Here is a 25,897-nt window from a genome sequence, read left to right as displayed (position 1 = left end):
CGACCTACCCCCCCCCCCCCAAGGAAAAAAAATTGCCAAGCTTCCCAGAGACGCCGGTGAAGGAGGCTAAATCGGACCATTAAATATCCACACTGATAGTTTCATCAGCAATCGTATGATGTGTCATTGTGGCGGTACTGCCAGGTGTCCACCTGACTTCAGGGACAGACATGGAAGAGTTAGCACACCGGCAGTACTTTTCTAGACTTCTAGCCTAAACTTACTATCGTGAAAACGGTTTACCGACAGGGAGCGTCTTTTTATAGATACGGACAGGTCACCGTGACCTCCCCGCCCACAGGAGTGGAATGTTGACAAGGCCGTGACATTGAGATTGTCAGCTCTGTAGTTTCCTGACAAACATTTGTGTAATCATGTCCGGATCTTTACCTTGACTCTTTATTTTAGCCGTGACCCCACAGCCTGACTAAACACTTGACAGTGAGCGACGCATGTTCTTTGAAATTACTACTACAAGTAGTACAACTTAACTGGACATCAGACAATTGAAACCATTTGGAGTAAAATGACACAAAAAAAATGGCCGGCGCCCTGTGTCACTTGGGCGCTTATAAGTCAAATTGCCAAAGAACATGAGTTATAGATATCCAAAGTAGGCAAATAGAGTTGATAATATGTAGAGAAATGTTGTTTGTCTGACATATTTCCGGAGCCTTGTGTGAACATGCTTGACTGAAGCTCGCTCCACACAGACGGAACTCGGCCCACCTGTCGCTCATTACCAAGGTCATGCCGCCACTAACGACTTAACGACTTATTAACGTCCCGTCATCTCCTGAGCCGTCCGGGGTAACCGGTAATCCAGGTCGCTCAGCACGGTCCGGATATAGCGCTCTCACGTGGTTTGAGACTAGACCTTTTCCACTGTATCTCACAGGCAGTGGCGTCTGCAGACCTCTGTTGCCAAAATAGTCAAGGCTTTTGTAGAACTGAGGAAGGAATAAAATGTGCAGATAGTACTTCTTAATTAGTCAATGGAGCTTTAAAATCATTTGAGGTCCCGGCGTTGCCGTGTTCACGAGCTCCCATTCACACATAGTCTCCAAGCAGATGTTGTTTGGAAACTATGATTGTAACCTTCTTTTTATATGCCTCGTTTCCTGACAGACGATCCAATCATTGCTTATCAGAAACGGGGACTGGCTGAGCCGACTACTAGACAGGGGTGCATATGGGAGCACATGGGAGGAAGGTCACAGTCTTCCCTATCAACCTCTGCTTGGGGATCCCGGGTATAGAACCACCCAGCTTTGACTGTCAGACTGAAACATTCTTTTGCTTTGTTCACTTCATTCAGGTTATATAGTGACAGGACAACTGCACTGTGCTATTGTAACAGTGTGATTAATTGATAATATGGCAACATTGATTATGGCGTTTCTCTGCCATCGCGTCGACCTACATTTGGTGCAGTTGCGAATCGGACTTCTCATGGCCGTTCAAGTCTTCAAGGGTACACGTCTGCTGAAATAGGACCCTTCGGCCTCCTAGTGTTACCCTCCTACCATGTAACGTTAATGTGTGAAGGAGGAGAGACTGTCTGGGTCAGCTGGGAACAGAACTGGTGCTGCGCCCGGACATGACCAAATAAAGACCAGCGTCTGGTCCTGAGCCACTCACCTGTCTAACGTGTACACGGCGACGAGCCAACTGTTCGGGAATAAACATATCACACACTGCCCAACTCCTGAGCAAATGCAGACGATCTAAATATCACTAAGGGTGAGGTCAAGGACTGAGAGAACATATAGATCTCCGTTTGTACTGCATAACCTCTGACAAGTAGAACGTGCAGACCAAAGGTGGCAGTGTACATCTGTACAGTGATATCACGGCTGTAAAGAAATGGATTAACATGGGAGATCCGGTATATTTCAGCAGATTTGGAAATATCCATTTCTAGTTCTGATTAAGGACACAGTTAGGCTGACAACATTGGTCCTAAAGAAGTGCACATCTGTCCGCTGTTGTGTGCAGAAGTTTAATCTATTTCAGAACCTTCAAAAATTCATTTTAGACCGTTGGACAGTTCATATTTATTTCTACACGTTAAACGGTTTAGTACCTCACTATTTCCGTTACTACTATGATCTCTCACTGGTCAATGTCTTTCAACATCTGCCCACAGAGTATCTGTTGGGAGATAAACCCTATTATGACAGAGTTCATGATGGGGACACCAGGCCATTAGACTACCACGTGCGTACAGCGCTACGCTAGAGTTTCACAATTTACGTCAACTCTGTGGGGAGGCAAGCTTTATGTAGATGTAGATCATCCACTGTAAAGGCAATGTGGCTACTTCTCTGTTTTAAAACGTTATTCAACTGACTCGGACGTATGTCTCTTCTCTCTTTACACCTGTCACAATGACGGGCCTCGAATTTTAGTCTAATGGCGTTTGTTTAGAAAGTTACTGAAACTCAATATCTTAAAAGGTCAGGAGGAAGACCACCCATAAAACCCAAAACATGTACTTTTCTTGCCTCGCCGTCTCGATACCGGGGGGAGTCTGACAAACGATCCCCGCCCGTTCTAACATCACCTGCATCTCTTTGGTAAAGTATGTTTGTAAGTCAAAACGCACTTTGTTGGAAACTCTTGTCATCACAATAGAGAATCAAAAAGATTATCTCGACGAAATTCTCCCAAAGTCAATCCACTTTAGGAACGATAAGGAAGGAATGGTATGCTGCCAGGATATATGATGTTTTAATATGTAGATGATAAAAAACATCGGTGTTATTTTTTGTACTACGGAAAATGGCAGGTCACGAGCCTCCCCACAGCTTTGTAGATTTGGCCGATTTATGTCTTACTGCGAAATTTCCCCCATCAACAATGATTAACTTCATATCTGGGAACATAACGATAAGCCGTGAATCTGGAGCAGCGATCCGTCCGGTCCAATTCCGACCGCAGTTACTTCTCATTGAATCCGTCTAGCTCAAGTCATGAAGGAGGGCCACAAATAAGCAACAGATGAGAGTCATAAGCGGCCTTTCAAAACTTTAATGACATTTTATGAGTCCACATGTGCGTCGTTTAAAGCGTTGCCTGAAGCTGTAAAGGCAGACTGTTTGGAATGCGTGTCATGAGCCCCGCCATTGGAGAGATAAGTGTTCATTACCACCAAATTCACCGGGGCCCCAGGGAACAGTAGGGCAAGCAGGGGCCAGACAAACTTAGAACAAGTCATCTCTAAATAGAACATATAAATGTTGCTTTCCACTGACCCTGTCCCTTCCCTGGGTTGTCTGAGTACAATGAGTAGGTTGGTGACAGCAGTACACCTTGACACCACGAGGGTAGGTGATACTGCGATGAGTAGCCTTCGGGACATCCAGTCCATATTTGTCAACACAGCCGATATTAACAAGACCTGTGTATTCCCCAAGCAAAACAGTTAGGGTTGACTTTATGTTTTAGATAGGAGTTGAGTAAGAGGATATCCTTCCAGGTGACGTCATGAATTCCATAGCCCATCTGAATGGAGAATACTTGACAGTCCTGCCATCGTTGTGTTGTACATATAGGATATTTGGGTCATCATCGGAGTATCTACTGTCGCTCGGGATGACGCATGTTGCCTGCCCCCAAGCCGACAGGCACTACAACAGGGGAGTCGTGACAATTTATTGACACGCCACTTCTTTCATCCACCAGTCGTTGCTATGGCGACGGCGTCTGTTGCTAGGCAGTATTAGCCAGTATTAGCCAGTAGGAAATGTCCAACAAATGGAAATGTACAGCAAATGACTGACCGACTAGTGAGACAAAGCTAACGCTTCAGGACCGAGACTTCATTCCCTCAGCCGGATCCGGGAGGACGAGGGTCTCGCCGTCTCTCTCAAACCTGTGGCGCATCCAGAGTAGAGTATCTGCATAAACATAAACAGGCAACTTACTGTACAAGTCTGTCTTTTACAGTCAACCAAACTCTACAGAAGGAACAATGACTGGGCCCAGAGTTTTCCTGACCGTGCTGGCGTGTCTGGCGGGGCTGCTGTCGACGGTCGGCGCTACCGTGCTGTTGTCTGAAGTACCGTGCAAGGGCGACACGACCAAGCAAAAGTACACCCTGGTGTTCGAAGGTCTGTGGTCGGCCAAGAGGTTCCCCAAACAGTACCCGATCTACCGACCAAAGGCGTCATGGTCTTCTCTTGTCGGTATGTCGTCTTTCTTCTCTTTTTCTTGTTGATAGTTTTTTAACTTGAGTGATTTATATATCATAATGTGATGTACTATAATCAAATAGGATATCATAATAAACCAAAGAATTGTCACAAAGGCTTTTCCGAAATATCTGGTCCCCCATTTAGTGCTTTGCAGTGGTAGGTTCAGCGCGCATAGTTGGCGTGCCATCACGAACCACAGACTCCGTTCGCTCGCTACAATCGGATGAAATGTCTTTGCCTCATTGTTCAGTTCGACACTGGTTTATGGATAACAACCGTTAACCGTGAAGCTGTAGGTATATGTTCCACGGCCTAAGACAGTATTTTATAAGTACTTTCCCTTTGTGTGGATCTGATGTGGCATGGATGAACGGACAGAGTACAGCCCACTTTTTACACAACTGGTAGCGTTTATATACAAACTAACACGGTTGCCTGGCATATTTGAACAATTGCGTCCAAGGTAACAAAGCCACACTACAAAGAGATACCGATTCCCTTCTGTGACCCTCAAATTCCACTACATTTTGCCATTCCCGCCTTCCCATATATCCTATTAGATACCATACGATAACAACTGTCTCAACGCACTGTCGAACAAAGGACAGAAGTTATTATTATTAACGTTATCATTATTGAAAAAAAAAACTTCATAAGAAAAGGTTCACAAGCCTTGTGGAAAAAAGATAACAATAGCATACTCTGTGGAAATAGATAGCGTATAATATCAAGCGTTTTAATATCATATATGTTCTACGGGGACGGCCTGCGGCGCTGCCCAGCCAGGACTCCGCACAGAAACTTTGGCTTGTGAAAACCGTAAGACTATTGCTGCAGGACCGATCACAAAGCTTGAAGACGAGCCGAAGACCGTAATATCACAGAGGCTGGCTTCGTACGCTTTTCTGCACACGATCAAAACGCAGAGTGATCAAAACGATTAAGGGTATAGTTCTCTGCAATTATGGCGACCTTGTGTGACGGAATGTTCAAATTAGGACGGGCGAAAGTGGTAAGACAGACGGCATCTTTCAGCGTACAATGTAATGTTGCTTAGGGTGTAAGAGTTCTCTTGGTGGGGTGGCAAAACCAATGAGCGTCACTCACGGATCTAGTTGGGCGATTCTGCCAACTGGGAAGGGACAAATATATTTATAACCATGCATTGCTGCCATCAATGCAATCACAGACTGGCAGTAACCAGTTCTTTGCATTGGCGAAAGATGACCACTACACACAGCGGTCCATACTTCACAGAAGTTTCAACTCTTCTGTAGAATGCTGATTATACAACATTCTGTATCGAATGGAGACAGGCACACACAAGTTTTCTGGAAAAAAAAAACACCTTTCATAGTCGCTGTACTGGGTCTCGTTGGAAGTCGTGTGAAGACGCGAATCTCGGTCATCTAAAAAAGTGGCAGGGCAATGGCAAAGTGACATTTTGGCAGGGCATTGTCCCGTCAGGCAAAGTCATATCATCCAAACATGGACACAACGATAGTCCATGAGGGATATTGTTTCTGTGTTGAAACTGTTCTATCAATACCTTCATTATTGTCCATCAAGATGTTGTTAATCAGGTCGAGGACTATGACTATTCTAGGACTGTCAATAACGTAGTAAGAAGCAAACCATTTTGAAAATGGAAAGAATGTCCCTGAAAAAAAGGACATTAGATTTGATGCAACACCATGATATCTATTCCTCAGATCGGGTTTCCGGATCCAGGGCGTTCGCGTTTGATTTCAACCACTTCTTATGCCTGAGATCAAGTAGTCTTGGAAACACACAATTTCCGATCGCCATGTAAATACTCCAGCCTTCGGCTGTGTTCACTTGCTTGACGCCAAACAGTGTGTGGAATTTGGCTTGGCAAGGGAGATAAGCTTTCTCATAGCCTTGGGCTCAGGAAGCAGGTCGCCGTATTACGAAATGGGACAACTGTAGGGTGTTCCGGAGATCCGGAGAATTTTGGCCCTTCAGGCATTCACTTACTTGTGAGACGACGCGACTTAGATTGTGTGGATCACCTGTTGAAAACAATGATCATGGCAATGTTAATGATGGCGTCAGTGTGGTGTTGATGATGAATGGTGATGATAGTGATGATGACACAGTTGATGGTGACAATGGTTGTGCTGAAAGAGTTTATAGAACGACGTCACAGTCGGACAAATGAGCGGCTGAAGTCGATAATGTATTACCTGAATCCGCCAATTTGTCCATCCACTCCATCACCAAAGACAAGTTGCCAGTAATGGATGTTGCTTCAAGGAATGTTTGTATTGCGTACGTAGTAAAACATCTGCGTGTGTGTGACAGTCATCTGGAGTGAGATGTTGGTACTCGGTAAGGTTGGAATGAGCGAGGTCAGGACTGGTCTTGTGATTCTTGTGACTGTAATTCCCGCCTGAAGAACCGGCACGCGAGCGGGCGGGGGTTGTATTTTTTCAGCTGTTCGGCGCTCCCGGAGCGTGCGAAGTTATCACGCTGGCGTTCCGTGCAGTGGGAATCAACTGTGAAGTATGTTTGTCAAGATCAAGTCATCACGGCACGGTGGTAATTCTAGTATCGCTCACAGCAGGCCCAGCCCTCCCGTGGCACCCATATCAGGCTTGCACTACACGACCACAGAAACATCCACTGAAGTGCCCCACATTCAGTTTTGAAGGGCATGCAGCGCGATGTTTTCCACATTAACAGCTGAAGTCGTAAATGTCTGTCCTGTTCATCGACATTCCCCGGAAAATTCTTGTTTCTACCGGACTCCCGCCTGGCCGAATTCAATAGTAATAGGGGACAAGTGAGGGAGAAAAGTCTAGTAGGAGTTGATTGGCCTAGGAGTAAACTGACCGGACGACGTGATAGCTGGATAGACTGCAAGTGCAATAGGCAACTTATTTGTCCCTATTTGGCCATATTCTTCTCTTCTAGATCTTCTCTTTTGTCATCCAGCTAACACGTCTGCTTGGAGACCAGGAAAATTCTGATGACTTCTGTGCTAATAATGTTGGGAGGGGCGACTCGCTCGGAATTTCGTACCATGCACCAGGTCCACCCTAAGCCCACCTCTTGTGTCACAGAGGTCAAAAAGTCTATTTTTGTTTCGCCCGTATAATGATTAGAGTTATCTATGCACTTCGAGAACAAATTTTCGTGACTTTTTCGGCTGTTCTTAAGTTAATGCCCAGTTTCCCTCTGAAGGCGCTTCTGGAGCAACCAAGAGAAACTACATACACGTATGCAAGGGTAACGTTATATTTAAAAGATAAACTAAACGGCTAGATATTAAAGACGTGCAAAACATTTTCTCGAAAACGGAGTGTTCTGTGCTGTGGCAGATATTCCTGTGGATCGACTTTTTCAACAGAAGTTATACATCTGTCATTCATGATCCGTGAAATTCAGTTGTTTGGTACTTTCTCATTACAATATTTTAGCGTTTTCGGAGACGTCTTCGGTCAAGACGTCTCAGAACAAGCTAGTGTTATGCGTGCCTTGCACTCTCAAATTCATTCTTTCTCAAATCTGCTACGTTCCACTAGGCCAAATGTCAGGTGATCGTAGTTTAGAATTGGCCTGCTGTGGCAAATTCGACCCATAACAAGTCATATAGGAAGCTCTTAATTACATATACAATTTATCAAAAAATGGTATTTCCAAATAAGGAACCCAAGGCAGCCCTGAGCCATGACTGACTAGGACTAAAGCCAAAAGCTGGCGCCGTGTTTGTTGAAATAACCAAGAGCGACCTGGTTATGCAACTTGTTGACATCACCTCTGGATCCAATGCTGGGGCTTGGCACATTTGGATCACGAAGGTCTCCTGTCTAAGGAAATGTCATCTCAAGTCTGTGGGCTGTCTGTTGTGTGTTTAGATATAGCCACACAGCTGTGTAAGCCTGTTATACACATAGGTACAAAGCAATCAGAACGCTTCTCCGCTATCGACAAGTGTCAACTCAATGAGTTCAAGGAGTCAGACAGTGTGATTGATTTTGTACACGGGTGAAGGTTACACCCAGCGACGATTGACATAAGTGCAATGCAGTCGGGCCTATGGGTTGTTGATAGTTTAAAGTTTTTCGCATGTATCTATAAGAATTGTTGTGTAGTTAAAAGACGAAATATCGATATCGACGACAATGGGGGAGGAGACCAAAACTACATATGACAAAGGCTGTTGTCCATAAAAAAACATTGATCTGACGTGTACTTCTTATGTTTCACCAGGAGTAACCCATAACGACGAATACACACTCTGGCACAAGGGAGAGATAGCCTCGGAGGGAGTCAAGTTGTTCGCTGAGAAGGCTGGCAGCTTTAAGCTGTTCTCTGACTTCGCAGACTCCAAGGGAACCAGTGGCAAGTTCTTTGCGGACGAGATCAAGAATAAGGGAGTTGGAGAGAGGAAAACAGACTTTGCTATCGATGCTGACCACTCGAAGGTAAACGTTATGAAAACACATCTTCTATTCAAAACTAAGGAATGCGATACAACGCTATATTCTAAAGTTATGTAATGTAAATGACATCGATCTCAAACCATCAACGTCGCCGTCCCCTAAAGTCGAGAAAACAGGACCTAAAATTAAGCACAACATCGTTTACTTTCCCTCTAGGTGTCGTTCATGGTGAAGATTGTGCCCAGTCCAGACTGGTTTGTTGGGCTGGACAGTAAGGATCTCTGTCAGAACGGGAAGTGGATTGACCAATTCTCTACCAGGCTGGGACCATGGGACGCCGGCACAGACAAGGGGTTCACATTCACCTCCCCTAACTGGGCAACAGTGCCACAGGTGAGAGCACTCCTGACGGAATGGACTGGTACTGCATCACACTGTGGTTGATACGGATCTACTGCAAATGTTCTATAGGCTAGTGGTCGGTCTTTTTGCGTCCTGCATCATTTATTGACTTAAAAGTCCATTTGAGACCGTCAGTACACGATATATATCGTCTTTTCACGTGTCGCGCGGATTGCCGTGTTTACAGTGATTTATTTATTTTAGGCAATAAAAATAAAATGTATAAATTGATAATGTGAATACGCCTGTTATGTTTACATTTCTTTGGACTCTAGTGACGTTAATGTTCATTTGTACAAACGTTTTGTATTTGCAGGAACCTGTGTTCCAGATCAGCTCGACGTTCCCCAACCACCCCGCCAACTCGTTCTACTACCCCAGTCTGAGGAAGCTGCCGGCTCTGGCCAGGGTCACGCTCACCCGGGAGGGCGCTGACCTCTCCAAGCTGGACGAGCTGGCTGAGCTAGTGGACGAGGCAGAGGAGGGTGTGTGTCTCTGTCTATTCTTGTTCATGCACACATAAACACGCACACAGCCATACCGACACACAGACAGACACACACACGCACAAAGACGCACGCAAGTAGCATTACGTATGTGTCATATTTCATGTAAAGAAACAAATACGTAGCAAACATATTTTGACATTTTATAGAGTTGGATAATGGCGCAACGCACGTAACGTTATATACGTTAACGGGATGTCCCATGCTAGGCCCCTAAATGGTATTGAACTAGGACTTGTTACTTTACAGTTGTTTCCATGGACTGTGAGGTCTCAAACTGGTCTGGCTTCAGTAGGTGTAACAGGCGGTGTGGTGGCGGCATCAAGGCGCGATCACGGTAAATTACAACTATCTACAAAACTCATCTATAATGTAAGAACTATAGAGGCAAGTTCACAAAACAGCATCTGAATAACTCAAACTATTCGTGTGTAATGTTCGCAAGGTTCAGCACGTAGATAACTTTCCTTACTTTGTTGCCATATCAATTGCACCTAAACCCATCTGGTGAAATGACAATTTCACTAAGTGGAGCACCAACATTACCACAGGTTAATGCTAAGTCGCATTCACGATGGAAGTGAAAACAATATCTGCTTATTAAATGTTCCAGGTACGTCAAACAAAAGCCACTGAACGGTGGAAAACCATGCCCCCAGTTGGCTGAGATTCAACAGTGCAATACGGACCCATGTGACGCCCCGAAGCCTGTCAAAACTAACGGTCTCTCCAAGTCAAAAGAGCCAGTCAAAGCTGTTGAAGAAGTCAAGGAGAAACCTGAGGGTACGTATTCGTGTTGACTTGCTAATAGATATTAGTGTAACCAGATCTAGTGTTCATATAGATGATGTTTATTCAATATTTGGGTGGAAAACACGAAGAGATGACCACGTTTCAACAATGTTGTGTGTTTTACAGTTGTTGCCGTGGACTGTGCGGTGTCGAAGTGGTCTGATTTCAGCAAGTGCAGCAGGAGTTGTGGCGGTGGCAGCATGGCGCGGTCCCGGTAAGTAACAACAATCTTTTGAACTCCTATCTACTGTCTCAAAGCCAAATTCGTACACGAATTGCAGTGTTTAAATGTTTGGTCCTAACCATGTTGGTGCTAACTGACCTAGCGTCGTTGCTAGCCCTCCCCAACCACACGTGAGGTGATCAACGAACTTTAAAAGCCGTTGGAACACGTCGTGGCCAGTCTCACAAATACAGAAAATAGATAGAAAATGAATACCCTTTCTGTTCTCATATTTTAGTAACATCACACAAAAGCCGCTGAACGGTGGAAAGCAATGCCCTGAGCTGTCTGACAGGAAACAGTGCAACATGGAAGCCTGCCCTGTCATCAAGTTCATCAGTGACAACGAGCCAGAAAAGTCGGCCAACTCTGTGGAGCAAGGTGAAGATGAACCGAAAGGTGTGCATTTGTGTCAAGTCTCTATTTTGTCTGGAGGATTGTCTTCCTATCTTAAGTGTCCATCCAAATAGTAAATGACGTTAGACCAACGTTTATGTCCACAACACAAAAGAATGTCTGTGTTCCAAAAATGATTCTGGAAAATAAATGATGAATTCTGACTTGTTTTACAGTTGTTGCCACGGACTGTAAGGTGTCAGTCTGGTCCAGCTTTAGCAGGTGCAACAGGAGGTGTGGCGGTGGCGTCATGGTCAGAGCACGGTGAGTAACGGCGTTTTTCAAACTCATTTGCCACAACGCCAAGTTTCAAAGAAACGCGTTACATGATGAATCCTGAATGTGTAATTTAAACACATGAAATAAATATCTATACCTCACTCACTTCTCTGACTTTGCCGATGCACCCAAAGCATGATCGACCTGAATCTAACGATTTATTGCAATAGCGATGGAGGCTGAAACTCATTTCCGTTTCTACACCTCAGAACCATCACACAAAAGCCGTTGAACGGTGGGAAGCCATGCCCTGAGTTGTCCGAGAGGAGGGAGTGCAACACGGAACCCTGCCCTGTCACAAAGGCTACTAGTATCAGCGAGAACGATATCCCTAAGCCAGAAAACTCAGCCAAATCCGTGGAGGAAGTGGAAGAGAAAGGTGCGCATTTGTATTAAAGCTGTAATCAAGGCAGATTTTTTTTAAATCTAGAGGATTGTCTTTCAATGAAGTGTTCATCCAAATAGTAAATGGTGTTCGGTAAACATGTGTGTCTATAGAAAATTGGAACTGGAAACGAAATAATGACTGTTGACTTTTTCAGTTGTTGCCACGGACTGTAAGGTGTCTGCCTGGTCCGGTTTCGGCAGGTGCAACAGGCGGTGTGGTGGTGGCGTCATGCTCAGAGCACGGTGAGTGGCGGCGATTTTTAAACTCATTTGCATGCCACAAAGCCAAGTTCTCAAAGAAACGCGTTGCATGATGAATCCTTGATATGTAATTCTAACACATGAAATCAATTTCTGGCTCTCACTAACTTAACTCAAAGCATGATCGACATTAATCTAACGATTTCGTGCAAAAGCGATGTAGACTGAAATTCTTTTCTGTTTTTACACCTCAGAACCATCACACAAAAGCCGTTGAACGGTGGGAAGCCATGCCCTGAGTTGTCCGAGAGGAGAGAGTGCAACATGGAACCCTGCCCTGTCACGAAGGCTACTAGTATCAGCGAGAACGATATCCCTAAGCCAGAAAAGGCGGCCAACTCTGTGGAGGAAGTTCAAGTTGAAACTGAAGGTGCGTTATCAGTATTGAAGCTGTAATCCAGTATCCAGGCAGATTTGATATGTTTTTTTTTTTCATCTAGAGGATTGTCTTTCAGTCAAATGTTCATTCAAACAGTAAATGGTGTTCGATAAACATTTGTGTCTATATTGTGTCTGTATAAATGGAACTGGAAACGGAATGATGACTGTTGACTTTTTCAGTTGTTGCCACGGACTGTAAGGTGTCGGCCTGGTCCGGCTTCGGCAGGTGCAACAGGAGGTGTGGTGGTGGCGTCATGGTCAGAGCACGGTGAGTAACGGCGTTCCTTCAAGTCGTCTGCCACGAAGCTCTCAAAGCCAAATTCTCAAAGAAGCGAGATGTATGATCAATTCTTAACGAGTGGCGTTAGCATCTGACCCAAAGTAGAAACTTGTAGAATCATCTTGAAACATATGACAATTCGAAAGTCATTGAGAACAGCGTTACGGCGTACGGTTGTCTGTAGCTACAAGGGCATCTGAAGTTCATTTTCATATTTACATTTCAGGACCATTACACAAAAGCCGCTGAACGACGGAAAGCCATGTCCTCACCTGTATGAGAGGAGACGATGCAATCTGGAGCCCTGTCCTGTCACGAAGGCCATCAACGTTGTCCCCTCCAAGCCACAACTGTCAGCTGAGGTTGTAGACGAAGCAGAGGAAGAACCGGAAGGTGTGTATATTTGTCGATTCTTTAATCCATTATACGAATACAGTGTGTTAATCACTAAAGAAAGTGAAAAAAGCAATAACTATATTTTCATACCACCACACACTTGGATTATGCATAGCGATCTATCACGAATTTACCATTTATTGCTGCAGGAGGGCGAAACGCTTGGTGGGTAGTTCGGGATGCCACCTGTTCTACTGTTATTTCAGATATCAGTTGGTATTTGTGTAACGTTAAGGCCGAGAAGACAAAATGAGTAGATATGTATGCAGAAATGATACCGGGAGTAATAAATGTCTCATTTTGTTTTACAGTTCGGAACTGTGAAGTGTCTCGCTGGTCTCGCTTCAGTAGGTGCAGCAGATCATGTGGTGGTGGTCTCATGGTACGATCAAGGTAAGGAACTATTTTTCAAACTCCTCTTGTTAAAAGCCAAGTTGTCTAAAGCGCTCAGGTTAATATTAATTGGCGTGTTGTTTCGCAATATTTGGTACTTGTACCGTACAATGTACGTAACATTCTGCTTCCTGTCGGTGGTAATGACAATGGATCTTACCTATGCTTCCATATTCAAGGTACATCAGACAAAACCCGCAAAACGGTGGGAGACGCTGCCCTCGGCTGTCAGAGCTCAGACGGTGTAACCTGAACCCCTGTCCGGCCCTGGCGGCTATCAGCAATGATGACAGGCTACAGAGGCTGCTAGCCAGGTTCAGACAGTACGGCCGACGACAAGAGTAGACTTCAGTACAGAAATGACTACAGCTGTCTGTCTTCACTACTCACAGTAGTGTGATAAAATATTTCATGTGACGAAAGTGACACTGACAAATCACCTGCAGGAAAGTCACTCTAACACTAGGTTTGTTTGACTGTGTACTGATCCAGAAATAGCACTTTGATGTGGATTTACGTAATAATGGTTGCTGTGTTTCTAAGTGTGTGTTATACCTGTACATACCGTACCGTTAATGTCAACAGCTCGGTCATACTGTTGAAAAAATTGAAAGTTTGAAATCGCAGCATATCATTCCCTACAGATGAAGAGAAAATCAGTGCCAATCAGTATATAATTCTCTTGTAAGATAGAACAAATGTAAATCCCTTCAACCACTACTGACGAAAGCACAAGAAGAGAGAGTAGGTTGAAGTCGACCGTGCTGCTCATGGAATCTGTATGACAACCAGGGGTGTTATCACCAGCACAACGTTATGCAACAAGTCACACTGGAGCACATTTATCACGACTATGCAAGTCACAAAATGTTTTGATTTCTTTGATTAGGTTCTAGTTAGTACTTCAATGATTTGTTATAAATATACATCACCTGCCTTTGCCGGCCAAAGTTAATCGATGACAGACATCAGACGATTGTGTTTTTTCTATTATCTCTGTGTTCACTTTGTGTTTTCGTCTTTGTAAAGGTTAGGTATTCTAACACCTGTATGATATGTAAGATACATTATATAATGCGCGTTACTGGTTCTAACGATCGATACCATCGATAGTGTATCATTTTCTGCAGCAAGATCACTTCAAGAGAACTATGAGCACTTCTATTGTCTCAATAGACTCTCCGCGCCCTACCCTTTGAATAACAAACCACTGTACAATGCAACCTTCCGGTAAATACATGTCAGCAGTCCTTAGTTTTGAACACTTTTCTGGTCATAGATAGAAATTACTTTTTGTTGTTAAAAATGATTTGATAAAAGAACTATGTGTGGCATAACAGTATATTAAGTGTAAATTTAAAATATAAAAGTTGTATCTCAATTCTGACATCATTAAGTTATTCTCTACCAATGATAAGTTTGTAAAACTGAATGCTAAGTTTTTGGACACTGACCAAAGAGGTCCTGATGTAATTCGAATGGTTCATGTAGCCATGTTATCTTTTGTATAAAGTATTAATTGGCGAATAAACCCAATGACAAAAATACATGTATATTGGTTGTCCTGATTTTGTGTTATCTGATTATGTGTTGTCTGTTCCACTAACTCGTGGATGAACACCACAAATGGCGACATGTAGAGTCAGTCAATAGAACCGAGAGAGTTTCGATGCCTCTTTTCCATGTTTACCATAGACGTCTTTGATACCTGTTATCAAAATGCTGGTTTTTTTTTCAAAAAGGTAGGGATTGCTTTATAAAATATAACTCGTTGAAATGGTGTACTATCAGAAGTGTGACGTTAAACGCCGTCAGTTTGTGCTGTTTTCTGCCCTTAACTAATGACGAGTACATCAAAGAACAAAAATAGACTAAGTTATCTTTTTTCATCGCTTTTAATATTTCGCAATACTTTTTTACCCATTGCACATAAGCAAATTTCCTTTAGTGAACGTGGAAACGAAGTCGTCTGATATACCTAGCAACTAGGCCTACGTGCACAGCGTTGATCGCTGCCCATAGACTCCGTTACTGTTGGTTTTGTGACGTGTTGGTGTTTAACAGAAGTTGTTCGTGCGCGGGTCGTTCTCCAGGAAGACGTGCATGGTGGTCATGCCCTTCTCCTCGGTGTAGCTCTGGAGACACTTGGGTACAGGAGTCATGAACAGCTGAAACATACGGGTGTTAATCAGAAGCTATACTTCATTAGAAGGGTACGAAACGCAACGTCATCAATTTTGAAGAAACATCTGTTGTTAGGCTATAAAGGCTGTAAGATTGAGGAAGGACCAAGCTGGTGCAAAAGCACACGGTGGATGAGTGATTGGATGATTGAGTAATTGAGTGATTGAGTGATTGAGTGATTGAGTGAGTGAGTGTGTGTGTTTGTGTGTGTGTGTGTGTGTGTGTGTGTGTGTGTGTGTGTGAGTGAAGTGAGTGAGTGTGTGAGTGTGTGTGTGTGTGTGTGTGTGAGTGAATGAGTGAGTGAGTGAATGGGTGAGTGAGTGAGTGAGTGAGTGAGTGAGTGAGTGAGTGAGTGAGTGAGTGAGTGAGTGAGTGAGTGAGTGAGTGAGTGAGTGAGTGAGTGAGTGAGTGAGTGAGTGAGTGAGTGAATGACTGGCTGACTGGCTGACTGACTTATAACTGAGTGACTGAGTGAGTGAGTGACTGAGTGGATAGCTCTTACCTGATAGAACGTCTTGGAGGCGATGGGTGCCTCATAACGAGAGGTTGGGCTGGTGATGCTGGCCCCGATCAGCAGCCCGAAGGCGTTCAGCTTCCCGTCGTTGTACATCGGGAACAGCGGGTACATCTCCTCACAGCGCATGTTCTCCCGCAGGTTCTTAAAGTAGTGCTTGCCTGCAGTAAGAGAGAGGAAATCGACAAGATCTTGATTCTGCCAAAATATACGGATCTGAACAGGATAGATATTCTAATAATGTTGCCTTTTGTTTTGATTGTCAATACTGTCCATGGACTGTCGAATTGGTGTCGAACAGAAATACATCTCTATGCCTCCTACAATGCTAACTCTTCTTTATATCCTACGTTCTAAGCATTGATATAGACGCCAACTTTATTCGTTCTAACATTCTAATGTCAAAGTTTTCTATTGGTTGTACTTTACCCATGGTCCAGAAGCACTTCCCCGGGGTCCAGTCCGTTCCCTTCAGGTCCTTCTCGTACTTGGGGATGATGATGAAGTCCGTACGCGGGCTGGCCCCGGTCTGGAGGTACAAGTCTGACCCTGTTCCCTTCGCCTCGAACTCTGACGCGGTGCGTCCCACAGTACAGATGGTATCTGCGAGCACATGGCGGTAGAATGCTCATTTTCCACTACCACAGGTCAGAATCTTAATCATAACATAACATGGACGGTCTGAATTCGGTACAAAGGCATTGGAAAAAAGGGAACCCGGACGGGCCCTCACAGAAACTTGACGACCCTACAGTTTTTTGTCCACCACTAGCAAGAGACATAAAATGTTCGATCTGACATCGACCTGAGTGATGAAAACTTTGTAGACTAGTATTTTCAAACATGTAATTCTATTTAAAAGAAAAGTGATGTAAACAGACAGAACTGAAGATAAGGGTACAGGTAAAATCTAATGTCGAAAATACAGATGTCCGGATGCATTTTCAGGTTTGCATTGCCAGACAGTTCTGTTGGATCACTTGGGCCCAAACGTAAAAGAACCTACTTTTCAGGACCGTAATCGGAAACACAATTCCTATTTATTAGACCTAGGCATACTAATTCGACTCCCCCCCCCCCCCCATGTTTGATTCTTCGCACATCGCACCTGGTCTGACGAAGTAGGTGGTGACGAGCCACATGTCGTTATTCCTGTCCTGCACCCATGGTGGGATGACGTCACGCGCAGGGACGGACCTGTCCTTGGGAAGGTCGCTCTGCTTCACCTGAACAACACGTCAGAACAATGGAAGTTTGGGAGGAACCATTCCACCATCTTTGCTGGAGAAAGGGCAGTTGGGCACTTCTGAATTTGGAGTTACTAGTAGCAACTCTGACTCTGATAGAATCTATTAGTATACAATTGGGTATAAATACATGGGCAGATAGTGCTGCCCCTCACAGAATTGTGTAAATATTCAATTTCGACAAACTGTTCAGCTCTGAACCAATGACCAGCACATAAAGTTGTACTCACTCCCATCTGCATGCCGGCGATGAACCCGTTCTTGTCGAACAGCAGGATCACGGCTGGGTCGTCTTGATAGATCATCCGGAGACCCTGCCAGTAGGTTCCTGTAGAGTAGTACGTACAGGGGAAAATTCACAATAACCTGATCAACGAGTTACCTACAGTCACTGTTGTCAAGGTCAATATTCCAGCTTCATTTTGTAAAGAACCCAATGTACCCAACTTCCTCAAGTTGATGGCATATAACTTTTTATAGTAGCGCACATCTCCATAGTTCATTAAGACAATCTTACATGCGAACACGTCAGCAGACGACGGCGATAGTGTAAGTGGTGTCAGGTTTCAAATGGTCTGAGGTTAACCCATTGGATATACTACAATCATTGCAACTGAATAGGATACACGCCAACATAGGTATATGTTATGCTAATGCACATAGTTGTTGAAGAAAACCATTGAAAGCCATCATGTGAACTTCGCTTCGTGACATACCCGTCATACATACGTCATACATAGAGCCCTTACCTGCACACGTGGTCCGTCCGTACATGGTCCATCCCTGCTTCACAGCCTCACTCCGCGTGCGCGGAAGGGTCTGGAATGACGTCAGTGGGTTGATCCCCCATCCAACTGTTAGAAAGTACAAATATATCAGGTACCAGGTTTAGAGGGTTGGGTTCTACGGAAAGAACGACCATCAACTCCATTATGGCCAGGGTCGTCAATGTCACCATGGAACATTGGCGAGCCCTACTAGTTCTAACCACAAAACTGATCATAGGTCTTCAACTCTTTACATTTTACATGTCGATTGGTAGGCTAATGTCTAGTTTGCGGCTCCAGACGTGGTTTTGGGGCTACTAGAATGTTGCAATGTGGGGCCTAGTTATTGCTTTCAAGGACCAAAGTGGAATCTTATCTCTTGATCAATACTGAGTAAATCGGTCCTCGGTCCTATCCTAGTTTTGGAGACGTTAGTCACACTGTTGTTTGACTAATGTGGAACAGCGCATAGTCTAACCTACTTTTTGAGACGGTTTGCAAACAGGGTCATGACATCTGCATGTACGAACAATGGATATCTGGTGCGCAGACCTTGGACTTCGTCTCAGGGCGTGTCGGGAGTGCAAAGGCACTGCGACTCGGTCTCTGACGGACAAAGGTTCCTTTCGTTAAAGGTCGCTTTTTAAATAAAAACTACTAGTATCCTACCATAGAGTTTTTATAGCAATTGTCCCCAGTGACATGCAGTGACTAGGGACAGAAGAATCTCTGCAATAGTTAAAATATTTTAACCATCTTTTTTTTCCTTATTCTTTTTAGGTAACGTTTCGCCACCATTAGTGTCTTTGAAATGACCTACAGTGGCAAGGGCCAATACAGGATTGAAACATTTTAAGAAAATAGCTTTCGTCATGTAGACGGAGCTGTCTGGTCACGTAGCGAAATAACGTCGCATCGAACTGCACCAGACAAAATAAGTGTCAGTCAATGCAACCGTCAGCCAATCACAAGCCACCTCTCCACGTCACTCGATGCTGTTCAACTCCAAAGCTAGATGTCAAAGGCAGAAAAACGCAATGTCTAGACCAATAGTGAATCCAGGCGATAAATATGTGTTTGAATATGATTGCAAAAACTGATGCGGGATAGAATATGATCTGTATCTTACATTTGTACGGTAAATATATCCATTTAACTTGATAGTCTCATTTGAATGCACCTTACATCATTACAGCGACCTGTTTCGAACCCTTGGTTTCTTTGTATCAAGGGAATAATATGACAGGTCTTAGTAGCAAAGACAGGCAATATTTTCAAGAAATCAACTCCATAGCTTTACTGTAATCGTTGCGGGTTTGTATTCCAGGACTGTATGTGCATCAGCCTTACAGGTTTGGCTCCTCAAAATATAAGCTCTCACCTTTCAGGGTATCCCAGTGTGGTTCCGTGTCTGAAAGAGAGAGAGAGAAAATACTCAATCAACTGGATATGATTTTGGAAACGGCCAGACGTTTCAGATAGCATGGTGCGGTGTACCGTTACAAAACCGTTTGTTCTTGTTGGGCCGATCCAAAAGAAGCTGACCTGAAAAAAGTCAGTGTACCGGATTGGGACAAATTAGAAGATGAACAGATAATACCGGCAGGCATTCACGTGTTTTGGGGCTTATACGTCCCAGAAAATAACTACAGCGAAGTATGGGAGAGTTGATAGCCATTTTACCATGTTTCTTCAGTCAAAGTTGGTCTAAAACAGAGGCATTTAGTTTTTCCTGAAGATAGGATTTTTAAACGCAGGATATCAACGACTAGTCGTTTTTCGTTACTCAGTTTTCCAAACACCTCTACGAGGTTTATATATTGAAGAGAGAGAGAAAGAGAGAGAGAGAGAGAGAGAGAGAGAGAAAGAGAGAGAGAGAGAGAGAGAGAGAGAGAGGGAGAGAGAGGGGGGGGGGTATTTTTAAAGATCCTCTGGGAACCCCAGAACTGATGCAAGCGTGCGAATAAGAAATGCTTGGACAAGAAAAAACGTTGTCTTAATTATGAAAAAAAATTTGGAGACAGCTGAAAAATTGATGCGCACGATCATATCACTCTTATAATCAAATCAACATGGCCTTACCATGTTTCAAACCTGACTAACCTGCCGTTTCGGGGAAGGGCCACCACCACCACCATGACGACTGTTCGGCCGCCGCGGCCGCACCGAGGATCGCCAACAACAGGAACAGCTTCATATCGGGAGGTTCAATGAGCGACTGTTACCGAAGGAGCCTTGCGTCGGGAGTGAACAATTATTCCTGATTTCTAACTTTAAGGCCTTGGTTTTCGTGACAGTTTGATAATGTAAACTTACGTCATGTGTAAGAGCGATGTCCTATTGGCTCTCGCCACTCCTCGGTAGAGATGTTGATGTGATATCATGCCACGATTCCAGTCTTGATTGGACACAGTCATCTCCTTATACAGCTGCCGGGTCTAAAGCTACCAACAGCAAGGCTCCGTCGCACTTCTGAATGAGCTGACGGTTCATTCGTCTGTGACTACAGTTCGAGGCCGTGTCATGATGATCAAAAGTCGCTTTTAGCTGCTGCAGACCGCCAAGTGAGCAGCACCATCTCGATAAACTATGTAGTACAAACGCGTCAGACACGATTCATCAAATAGAGAATAACATGGGGCATCGATGTAGGCCTGATTTCTACTGATGGTTTGTGAAATGGTCTTTTCTTACAGCACCTGAAGCCAAGGGGAGTCTTGACTGGGTCTACCTGCCTGCGTAAATCTGGACTTTTGCCCGTTATCAGTAGAAAGAGCCAAAACGGTGCCATTGCCCTCCAATAGCCCACACATATTTGTACAAGCAAATCACAGACGATGAGTCAGGTGTTTCAAACTGCTACCTTGCACCGTTACCTTCAGTAACTTTCGACCACCCTGTCTACACTGCACACAGTATCGGTCGTTGTCAATGACAATATGCACCCCTCAAGCTCTATCCTGTTTGGCAACTCGGGCTTTTCACACTGTCGCCTTGCACCTTTCATTGTGTAAATTCATTTGATCCACTCACCCCAGGAAGTTTAAGTTCCCCTACACTTTCTTTAACGTGCTCGAGATGAGGCTTTCCTCAAACACGGGATCTCCATTAAGCGTCCTACCGTCATTTACAACTGAGGCGAATGAGGAAATTCTAAGGCCTACATCAGGATCTGTCAGGGATTCGAACTCAGGACCCCCAGGTTCTGAGTCAACATCTCTGTAACATGTGTTCCCTTGCCACGTAACCATGTGCCACTCCTGTACACCATGTCGCAAAGTAACTACACAAACGTCGCAGTAGACTGTGGCACGGGAATTTGGGTATGGTGATCTTGTACGCATTGCAGTGAGTGAGGTATGTGTATAATGGTCGTAGAGAACAATCACTGAATGTCGTTACATCTGATTTGTGTCTTCAGCAGTCAGAGTTATCTGTGCCGCAGCTAAATCCGGTCTAAGTCGGCGCGATATTGCGTAAGCTGCAGGTAATTGTCAGGGCAACTGAAGATATGTCACAACTAGAGTTTTATTTTAGCATCAACGGATGATCGACAGCACCAGGTCATAAATCTGAACCAGTCGCTTTAGACGTCTCAATTCCTACTATACAGCAAATGCTGATGTAAACTGTGATGTGACGTCTATGTTGAAACTCCCAGAGAGGCCAGGATTGTGGATAAGGATTATTTGTTTGCAATGTAATTCATCAATGTAAATAAAGAAAGGAATACTATTATTGGAGATGTATGTTTGATTATGATATGGTTATCCCAGAAAATTTATAGCGTTTATACAAGTATGCTTTGTCATCAACTGTGCACCTATTGTAGACGCCAATGGGTCCATACACAATTGTATAACGAAACGGCATTGGGCATAACGTATTGTCCTTTATTTGTTCCACTGGTTGCGCTGGCCTCCAATTCACCCGTAAGATTACAAGTCAGGTCAATGGACTATGCACGTCTGCTGGTTAAATTTAGACCAGGATCCGAGTCCTCCTACCCTTCTAGCTTTGCTACTTAGTCCGTTATCGTGGGCCAGACCTGGAGGTCCCAACCTTTGAAACAGATAACGTGTTCTGGAAGGTTAGCGGATCACGCGACAATGTTTTCGCCCTTTGTGACGTGGACGTGTTTGCCGGAAACATGCGCGCATGCTCAAATTAAAAAGGGTGGTCTCATGTCATTATCTGTAATTACCTGTACTTTGAGCTAGCCTGGAGTCCAGTCGTGTTAGCTGTCGTGCCTTGCTAACGGACGCTACTCCGCGCATTAGATGTCGTTGGGAGCTAACCAAGCTAGCAAGGCTGGGCTCCAGGCTAACTTTGGATAGGCGCCACAGACGCGACTCGCTACCAAATGTCTAGCGCCTGCTCATTTCGATGCATGGATAAGAGGAGCTAAGCATCGCAATATGGGCCAACAGTCATACAGCAGAAAATAGCCTTGTATTTGTATTTTCATCGCAAACAAAGTAACGCGAAAAAATACAAAGAAATCCCACGGGTTCAGACAGAGATAGCTACAAAATGAAAGAGTTTTACATGCAAACAATAAACACAGATCAATTGCAATAGGAGCAACACATTAGGGAAACAAACAATCGTAGAATAATTTAGAATATCTTTCTGAGTGACGTATCATGATAGATGTTTCTTGTTGACTGTGTTATTAGAAAGGTCCCCATTCGCATAAATCATATCAATCGATTATCCTCTCCACCCAAATATTACAAGCTCTTCAAGTAGATAGGTCGTAGCTAGGTAAAAAAAGCCCATTGTAGCATTTCATCATCAATTATGTAAATGACACCCATGCCCACATTACGTACCTTTAGAATGTTGTCGCTAGGTGGCTCTCATGAGCGACAAGGTTGGCAAAGCTGCAGTGCACCGACCAAATCCTTTACCGTCATTCAAATATCGACTTTGACTTGAAATAAGTGTATGAGGTTGCCAGAACGGAAACGCTAGTAACATTGTCACACATTACCGTGCTGTATAACTGCTGTTCAATTTTTGTACAAATCAATGAAGCTACAAGTCGTGGACATTGACAACTGCGTTGAATGGGTTCGTTTCGATGAGAAAGTTCATGTTTTATTTGTCGAATAATAGACAGAGGAATTAAAAGCTATGCGGAAAGTTAGTAATTGACCTCTATCTAAGAGCTGCTCAACAGATGACATACAGTTGTATGTAGTTCATTTGAATACAGTTCAATAAGGGGTCAATGTGTTTTCCTCATGTTATAGTCTGCATAACCAATAGTCACTGTGGTAAATTACGGGAATTTGATACTTGTAGTACCTCTAAGTTCATTAAAGGTGAACATCATCAAACTTACATTATGCAAATCAGGGCAACAACTGCATAATTGGGAAAATGCTAGAATAGCCCTCCTTGCTAACTTAAGACACGACTTTCATACTTTGGACGGACAATCCCTTCTTATTTATAATATAGTCGTTGGTCATAGGTTGTCGCCAGGTCGCTCTCCTGACCCACGAGGCTGGTAAAGCTTGGAATGTACCTGCCGAACGCTTTGACCGATTTTGATCTGAAATTAGTGTTTAAGATCGCCAAAACGTAGGTTCCTACAACACTAGTACACATCGACGTGTAGTCTGTTGTATCGACTACTTGTACAAATAAAAAAAAACTACTAGCCATGGCCATTGACAACTGTGTTTTTAATGGTTTTGTTTCCATAAGTGTACCTTACACGGAATTAGAAATAAAGGCTTATAACCTAGCTATTTATCGTAGAGGAATCCGAAGTAATGTGGAATGGAGGATTGTTGGATTTTGGTAAATGCTGATAAAACATGATAATTAAAAGGTACAATTGTGCGAGTAGCCAGGAAATTAAAGACATGCTATGTGCAATTTGAAAAAAGATGACGTCATAAACCTGCAGTGGCTTAAAGCACACCACAGGATTACGGTAGCACAAGAAACCTACCATAATTAACATCCAGGTCTTTAGAGATGCCTTGGGATTCCGTTGTATATTATCTTATCGTCCCATATTAAGAGGCTAGCGTGCATAAAATTATGCCGAGATACAGATATTTTTCAACCCCGAAATGCTGTTGGTTCCGTTCCACGGTCCAGGAGTCTAACAGTGGTTGTAGAAGGGCGGGAACCCGTTGGTCAGGTACACGTGCATAGTGGACAGGCCCTGACTCTGGTCAGCCAGACAGGTCGGCACAGGATCCATGAACATCTGAGACGGTATGGAACAATATGATCTACTTGACATGCGTATTTTGGTGAAGCAGATACACGTACACAATGTTATGCCCGGGCACAATGACGCAAGGCAACTGGCTGATGATAAAGTATGCCCTGTGTGATTACGGTAACGTTATATCACTAAGCTGTCAGCTAACAAGTAGATTGGATCAGACATGAACGTTTTTGTTTGAATGAGGATCAGAAGTGCCTTAACCCTCAAACACCCGAGTGGGGTCCATTTGGACCCCAGGCGTAAATTTTGAAGTACCATTTGAACATTTTTAATCTGAAGAAAAATTCCTTCCGTGACTTTGTCAGCCAATATCTTCTATACCTTCTCCTAAGTTTTTATGAAGATTGGTACCATACTGTGGAAGCTATAAAGAAAGTCCGTGATCAGTCCGTCTGGGGTCCAAACGGACCCCAGCAAAAAAGTGCTGTTTTTGAAACAAACTTTTGAGTCTAACTCCCTAACTACTTATCGTATCACCACCAAACTTTCAGAGGATAATAAACATGTAAAACTTAATCCTCATAAAAACTTCTGTGTCATCACCATATAATATAGTGACATTATAACGTCATTTAGCTAATGAGGGTGGCCATCTTGGATTTTGACTAATGACGTCATGAAATTAGCATAAATTATAAATTTTGAATCATGAAAATAGCATTCAATTTCATAGAATTTTATTGTTGTAAGAAAACAAGCATTGTTTACCAAGAAAACCTTGTTTAAGTCGAAATTGGCAAATTTTGGGGAAAATATGCCTATCATAATTCCGTTGCCATGGCAACCCAAAATTATGAGAAATTTAATTTGTTGACAAAAAATTTTTGCTAACAATATTTTGTGATATAATACCAAGTTTCGTAGCTTTAGCACTAGCCGTTCATGAGTTATGCGACATAAAGGTTGCTGAGGGCCTCAAAATTCCCCTCTCTGGTCAGAATAGGTTTAGTGCAAAAGATGGTCCTTCTGATCTTTTGCATAAATTATGATAATGAGGTGGAATTAGCAACACCTTAACATGTCGAAATAATCCTCTTACATTGACGAAGCAATGTATGTACAATGATCACCGATAGGAATTGGAACTGAGATTTTATGAACAAAACATTTTGGGGTCCGTTTGGACCCCACTCGGTCATTTTAGTCGCAAAAAAAGGTCGGGTGCTTGAGGGTTAAAACATAACGATAGCTTTTGCGTGAAGTCACTATTGGACAACTTGTATCTGCAAAGTCTGATATTACAAGAATTTAAAGACATGTTGGGCCAACACTACATTACGTTATAATAAAGTCAAAGCGTACTTTGTAAATTTGCTACACGTGCTTATTTTACAAAATCTGATAAGATGAATGATTACAAACTTAGTTCTGCAAAAGTTAACACCATAACATCATAAATTCTAAGCGCTTAAATCAGGATTTTCACAGGATCGATGTGTTCTCCGTTAAAACTTAATCTTAAACTCACCCCGAAGCCGGCTGCTGGGTGCTCGTAGCGCGGGCTGTCCAGGTAGGTCCATATGTTCCAGCCGAATGTTTTCCCAGTCACGAGGTGGTACATGATAAAGACGTGGGTAGAACTCCACTGCAGTCAGATGTGCCATAAGCGGATTCCGCCAGTAAGG

At 43.6% G+C, this 25,897-nt stretch overlaps 3 protein-coding genes across 4 annotated transcripts in view; 1 reads left to right on the top strand and 2 right to left on the bottom strand.

Annotated features, from left to right (window-relative positions):
* Positions 1-14,855, top strand: part of LOC118414975 (spondin-1-like) — a 22,426-nt gene extending 7,571 nt beyond the window's left edge. The window contains exons 2-17 of one of the 2 annotated variants that reach the window (XM_035819338.1): positions 3,952-4,190; positions 8,436-8,650; positions 8,825-9,001; positions 9,327-9,495; positions 9,766-9,853; positions 10,130-10,299; positions 10,435-10,522; positions 10,770-10,930; positions 11,104-11,191; positions 11,416-11,585; positions 11,749-11,836; positions 12,049-12,224; positions 12,416-12,503; positions 12,742-12,908; positions 13,223-13,304; positions 13,484-14,855. In XM_035819338.1, coding sequence (XP_035675231.1) covers positions 3,977-4,190; positions 8,436-8,650; positions 8,825-9,001; positions 9,327-9,495; positions 9,766-9,853; positions 10,130-10,299; positions 10,435-10,522; positions 10,770-10,930; positions 11,104-11,191; positions 11,416-11,585; positions 11,749-11,836; positions 12,049-12,224; positions 12,416-12,503; positions 12,742-12,908; positions 13,223-13,304; positions 13,484-13,649 — 2,307 coding nt within the window. In that variant the 5' untranslated portion in view covers positions 3,952-3,976 and the 3' untranslated portion in view covers positions 13,650-14,855. Of the gene's footprint in view, positions 1-3,461; positions 4,191-8,435; positions 8,651-8,824; positions 9,002-9,326; positions 9,496-9,765; positions 9,854-10,129; positions 10,300-10,434; positions 10,523-10,769; positions 10,931-11,103; positions 11,192-11,415; positions 11,586-11,748; positions 11,837-12,048; positions 12,225-12,415; positions 12,504-12,741; positions 12,909-13,222; positions 13,305-13,483 lie in introns of those variants that run through there. The other variant, XM_035819340.1, reaches the window with a different exon arrangement.
* Positions 14,856-15,347: 492 nt separating this feature from the next.
* Positions 15,348-20,305, bottom strand: LOC118414184. Its single transcript, XM_035818046.1, has 8 exons — positions 20,120-20,305; positions 19,398-19,427; positions 17,999-18,103; positions 17,480-17,577; positions 17,111-17,228; positions 16,432-16,605; positions 15,991-16,163; positions 15,348-15,472 (listed from the first exon to the last, which is right to left on the bottom strand). The coding sequence occupies exons 1-8, from the start codon at positions 20,211-20,213 to the stop codon at positions 15,362-15,364; spliced, it is 903 nt and encodes a 300-aa protein (XP_035673939.1). The 5' UTR covers positions 20,214-20,305; the 3' UTR covers positions 15,348-15,361.
* A 3,388-nt stretch (positions 20,306-23,693) lies between these two features.
* Positions 23,694-25,897, bottom strand: part of LOC118414252 — a 21,515-nt gene continuing 19,311 nt past the window's right edge. Inside the window, exons 8-9 of the mRNA XM_035818173.1 lie at positions 25,741-25,806; positions 23,694-24,248 (exon numbers count right to left, since the gene is read on the bottom strand). Coding sequence (XP_035674066.1) covers positions 24,141-24,248; positions 25,741-25,806 — 174 coding nt within the window. The 3' untranslated portion in view covers positions 23,694-24,140. The remainder of the gene's footprint in view (positions 24,249-25,740; positions 25,807-25,897) is intronic.

The sequence above is a fragment of the Branchiostoma floridae genome, chromosome 4, assembly GCF_000003815.2.
Source record: "Branchiostoma floridae strain S238N-H82 chromosome 4, Bfl_VNyyK, whole genome shotgun sequence".
Classification (NCBI taxonomy): Eukaryota; Metazoa; Chordata; class Leptocardii; order Amphioxiformes; family Branchiostomatidae; genus Branchiostoma; species Branchiostoma floridae.
This window is presented reverse-complemented; position numbering and strand designations above follow the sequence as displayed.

Coding starts and splice junctions, on each gene's coding strand:
- LOC118414184 (XM_035818046.1), bottom strand. CDS start 20,213: ATGAAGCTGTTCCTGTTGTTGGCGATCCTCGGTGCGGCCGCGGCGGCC. Junction 17,229..17,479: donor TCGCCGGCATGCAGATGGGA/GTGAGTACAACT, acceptor CGTGTTGTTCAG/GTGAAGCAGAGCGACCTTCC. Junction 16,164..16,431: donor GAAGTGCTTCTGGACCATGG/GTAAAGTACAAC, acceptor CTCTTACTGCAG/GCAAGCACTACTTTAAGAAC.